The 5,288-nt window shown below is 40.7% G+C and overlaps 1 protein-coding gene across 1 annotated transcript; it reads right to left on the bottom strand.

The window, feature by feature from the left end:
- Nucleotides 1–420: 420 nt before the first annotated feature.
- purbb (purine-rich element binding protein Bb) lies at nt 421–4,364 on the bottom strand. The gene has a single exon (XM_022199807.2). It carries the CDS (start codon nt 4,256–4,258, stop codon nt 3,347–3,349), a length of 912 nt encoding a protein of 303 aa, XP_022055499.1. The 5' UTR covers nt 4,259–4,364; the 3' UTR covers nt 421–3,346.
- Between the last annotated feature and the right edge of the window lie 924 nt (nt 4,365–5,288).

The following is a 5,288-nucleotide window of genomic DNA, read 5'->3' as shown; positions in this document are numbered from 1 at the left end:
GAAATGTTCCTCTGTACCCCTATGGAGATATTCTATTAAAAATCAGCCGTTTCCAACTAGAATACTCATTTATCACATTAGCAATGTCTACACTGTATTTCTGATTCAGTTATTGTTATTTTCATTGACTAAAAATTGCGTTTCTTTCAAAAAAATAAGGACATTTGTAAGTGACCCCAAACTTCTGAATGGTAATGTATATGACAGAGAAAGGTGACGAATATCCACACTAGCAGCTAAAACAAGAAAACATTTTTGTTTTTAGAATTTATTTCAAAATATTTTTTTTAAATCCAAACCTAAACATATTTAATTTACTGTCATCTTTGACAAAGAAAAGCCGCAAATCATTACATTTTAGTAGATGGAGTCAAAGTATAGTTGACATTTTCATGGGAAAAAATAACAGTAATCATTAAATAATAATCAATACTTGCTTTATCCAAATACAAGTTCAAATCTTGAACAGTTTTTTTTTAAACAGATATTCAATTTAGTGTCATATATGATGAAGAAAGGCGACAAATCCACATCAGGAAATGTCTGGAGATTTTAATATTTTTAATCCAAAACCTGAAGATATTTACGGAAAGTAGCGATTCTTCATTTTAAAAGATGGAACCAGAAAATATTTTTGATTTTTTGCTTAAACTATTCACCAATTACAAAAAATGTTAGAATTGTTTCAACCCTAATTAATGATAATTTCTTACAACGATGACACATGCAAACATATAAAGGCCTAAAGAAGTTTAAACTAGATCCATGTGAGACAGTTACAACATTAAAATACAGATAATTTGTCAATAAAAATGAACCAAACCAATATAATAAAATTATGTAACAAGAATACTGTTGTAACAGTCAGAGGGCACTGAGGATGATGTTGTGCTTTAGATCCTTTTGTATCATTTCCAGCTCTCACTGCTACAGAAGTAAATGTCTGAGTTGTTTGAGGGTAAACACATCAGAAAGCTTAGTCTCACGTGGTTTTAACTGAGCTGAGTGAATGTGTGAAATGTAGCCTGATCTGACCGCAAAGTAACATAAACCGGTCAACTTAAAGCTGAAATGCTTCGATAATCAGTTCACCAAATAGGTCTCTTCAACGCAAAAACAAGAGGATTGTCTTGTTTTCTTTGTCTTATGATCGAAAACTCTGATATCTAACAAATTTAATCAGCAATATAAATAATCGTGAGCTGCAGCAACGGACCAATTCAATGTAGCTGGAGCCTTATAAAACTGTGTGGCATCTCTTTAAATCCTCATGCTGACCTCTGAAGTGAAAGCACCCATAATCCTGGTGTGGATTTGACGTTTCTGGATTTCCCTGGAGGGATTTCTCAGCGTGTCACGCAACTTTAGGGAAGATATTAGCCAAAAACACACAAGATGACAAAACGAAATATAAAACAAATGAAAAAACACGTAAGGAGCAATCTGTAAACTGTTACGGTAATTTATCAAATAAGAACAGCTGATTTTGCTGCTTTTCTTTGTTCTTTATATAATTTTAATTTGAATATTTTTGTTTTAGTTGGACAAAAACCATTTCCATTCTTGAACATTCTAGCGCATATATCCAATTCATGTGAAAAATGATTGATAACGAGGTCCACATTTAGTCAGGGACAGGGCTAAAACTAAGGATTGCTTTCATTCTCCATAAAATGTCAGAAAATAATAATAATGTTCATCAGTTTGCCCAAAATCCAACTTGAAGTTTGTCTTGTTTTGTCCATAACTCAAAGATATTTAGTTCACTGTCATTAAGAAGGAAAACTATGCACATTTAAGGAGCTGGAATCAGAGAATTTTTTCTTCAAAAAATGACTCAAGCCAGTAAATTGATAATGAAAATAGTTGGCGATTAATTTAATAGTTGACAACTAATGGATTAATCGTTGCAGGTCTACTGCAGAATGAATAAAGTGGCTTTAAGTGCAAATACAGGGGTTTAAAAATATACAGTCACAACATTGGTTAGTACATTTAAAGCTGTTTTAATTAATGAAGTGTTATACTGTCACTGTAGGAAGAACAAAGTGAAAAATAATCTGGAGATTTGAACTTTGTTTTAAGAAATTAACCTCTTTTTTATTTTTAGTCTTGAAATTGCTTTAGACAATACATTTTCTTTTATAAGTATTTGAAAATATCTTTTGCTGGTTTGTTTGGTAATATCTTTCCTATAAGTAGAATCTCATTTCAATATAGTTCTCTTTTGAAAACAAAACAACAAAAGAAACACAAAAGAAAACATCCATCAATGCGTTTCTGTCCAGGGTCTTCACGTGTTGGAAGATGTAGTCTGTGGCCGGACGCCTCCGACCAGCACCGAGAGGCTGATGGGAAAACTCCCGGTCCTACTGCCAGTTATTTGGACCCTTGTAGTGGCATGTGGGAGCAAATGAGCATCGTAAAAGTCCCATAATAACATATCTGTTCCGTCCCTGCTGGGCTCCCACTTGTTGGCTTCCCAAGCAGCCGTCCTCAAACTCCAGGGATGCTCTGGCTTGAGAAAACACACTGCTCCTCCTCGCTGAGTGAATCTTACTGGAAACAATATGAATGATGCTTTGCTAAGATTGTATGTATAACATAAAACCCAGCTGATCTGCGCTCTAATTGACTACTGGAGTCAAAGCTTTAATTTTGTCCACGAGGCCCTTGTTGTTTGGGCTTACGGATAATCCTCTCAGTAACTTCCCCCTGACATTTTGGGTAATCTTTTCGGCCTGCAGATGCTGCAGCTGCTGTTGTTTCACAGCTCTCCATCTGCTGATCTATCTAATGCACAACCTCCACAAAGTGACAGCAGCTTTCTGTACATTCCTCTCAGCTTCCCCTCACTAACTTACAAGAAATCCCACATACTGCCCACAGAGGAGAGACCTGGACTGGAACAGGATGGATGCTAGCTCTCTCCTTAAACTGAGCAAGGAAAACATCTTAAACAGGTCCTCATTCTTTAAATAGAAACTATAGAAAAGCATTCATTGGCTTCATTCTAGTTATAAAAACCAATCTGCTGGTTTTAGTAGGTTCTCTTTCCTCTTTTTTAAACACTAAAGCACTCTTTTTTTCAGCCAATGAGACATCTCATTTATACTTTTTTTTTTCACTTTCAGAGATTCACACAACCACTCCAACCCTCAACCCTACAAACTTTAGGATAATACACCAAAAAATCCCTGCACATGTACTTTTTAACGCCACGATACTTTAGTAGGCTATTACAGCACGATTTGTCATGTCATGCACTTTCTGCTTTTTTTGTTTTATTTTTCAAAATACCCCTATATTGCAGATCTGTCTGACTAACACCTGGTTCGTTTCACTCTCAGTCGTCATCCACGTCGTCGCCCTCGGACTCATCCCTCCTCTCGTACATCTTATCTCGCTGCCTCTCCTGGATCTCCTTCATCTCCTCGGCGTATCTGCAGAAAGCTCCTCCGAATTTGCTCCAGGCTTTGAAGGGGATAGTGATAGAGTTCCTGTAGCTGGGCTTCACCTCGCTCACACGCAGGAACACTCCGTATTTGTTGGACCCGACGTCGAAAAAGAACCGCTTGGAGTCCACCATGATGGAGGTCCCCTCAGGGAGCTCGCCGTAGCCCCCGGCCGCCGCGTTCCCGGTCAGGTCGTCGTCGTCTCCTCCGTAATCATCTATGAGCTTCGCAAGGGCGTCTCTAAACTCTATTAAGCCCTGTGCCGGGAGGGCTATGGTCTGGCCCGCCAGCATGCCGCCCACTGGGCCCCCGACTCCGAAGCCAGGTCCTCGGTTCACGGTCTGCCGGATCCGCAGGAACCTCCCCCGCTGGTTCTCCTTCAAGTCCAGGTAGTACTTACGGTTCTCCCGAACGAGAAACTCGCTTTTGAGAGCCCGCCTGGGCCCGCCATCCTCACCCACGCTGGCCTGGGCTATCTGCTCCGGGCTGCTAGGCCCCAGCTGGGCGTAGTGCTCGATGAAATCCCCGAGGTAGTCACGGAACTCCGCCGCCACTGACAGCGAGAGGGTCAAGCGACTTTTGGAGCCGCCGGCCCCTACCTCGGCGATTTTGATGAACCTGCCTTTGCTGTTCTGCTTGACATCCAGGTAGAAGCGCTTATTTTGGATGTCGAGACGCTTGGACGCCAGCTCCTGGGTCTCCTGGTCCCTCTGGTAGTGCTGAAAGCCGCCTCCACCGCCTCCCCCGCTGCTACCTCCGCGCTCACTCCCACTGTCGCCATCCGCCATCTTCAGCTCCACCATTCGCCTTCTGCCCCGCTCGGCTTTCTGCGTGCACTCGGCTGGCGCGCGCCCCCTTCACGTTCACCATGGGTGCCGTTCGGGGAGCACTGTGATTGGTCGAGCCGCCCGCCAATTACACAAGTTCGCACGGTTACGGCGTTGCCATTGGTTTGTGGATTTATAAGCCCCGCCACGCCTGTAACATTTCTCTGTAGCCATTGGCTGAACGGACTGAGGTTCCGATTACGTACTTGCCGTCGAACTTTTTTTTTAAAATCCTGGTTGTGAAATCTGTTTGTATGACATAATATGATGAAAATTGTGTTTTTAAATTTTCTGTGTTCATTTGGGGAAATGTTTCAACATACTTTGTTTTTCTCCTCGCTGTTTTTATGGGGAAAAATCTGGAGAAATGAAGGAACATGTTTTTTTATATGTGCAAAATAGTTTAGTGACTCACTTCTAGTCACTAACCTGAATAACAACTCATTTTATCTTCTTGATATGCTGTTGGATAACTGAAACTTAGCAATTGATCATCTTTATTGAGGTGATAACAAGCTGTGCATGTGAAATGTTGTTAGAAACTAAATAGCACTAAATAGCACTATTTAATATATATAAAAGCAAACTGGCTCGTTTGGTGCACACGGCCATGAAGCTGATGGGGAAAAATGACTACCAATCCTTGCAGTCCATTTATGAGCGAACGGTTCTGAGACAAGCTCAGAGGATAGTGACTAAACCGTCACATATCCTTCACTCAGAATACAAGCTCCTTCCCTCAGGCAGACGGTACAGAGTCCCCAACTGCAGACTCAACCGTTTTAAGAACTCATTTGTTCCCACCTCCGTCAAACTCCTAAACAATGCTGCTTAGGCCGAAGATTGTGCAATTATTTTTAATTTTCTATAGCGTATGTTTGTGTTGTGCGACCTTGGGACATGTGCAATACTGTTTTATGTGCAATACTGTTTTTTTTTTGTTTTGTTTTGTTTGTTTTGTTTTGTTTTTATAATGTGTTTTATGTGAAATACTGCTTTTATGTGT

This window comes from Acanthochromis polyacanthus, chromosome 18 (assembly GCF_021347895.1).
Source record: "Acanthochromis polyacanthus isolate Apoly-LR-REF ecotype Palm Island chromosome 18, KAUST_Apoly_ChrSc, whole genome shotgun sequence".
In the NCBI taxonomy this organism is placed as follows: Eukaryota; Metazoa; Chordata; class Actinopteri; family Pomacentridae; genus Acanthochromis; species Acanthochromis polyacanthus.
This window is presented reverse-complemented; position numbering and strand designations above follow the sequence as displayed.

Bases quoted from the DNA above. Each gene is read 5' to 3' on its own strand.
- purbb (XM_022199807.2), bottom strand. From the start codon at position 4,258: ATGGTGGAGCTGAAGATGGCGGATGGCGACAGTGGGAGTGAGCGCGGA.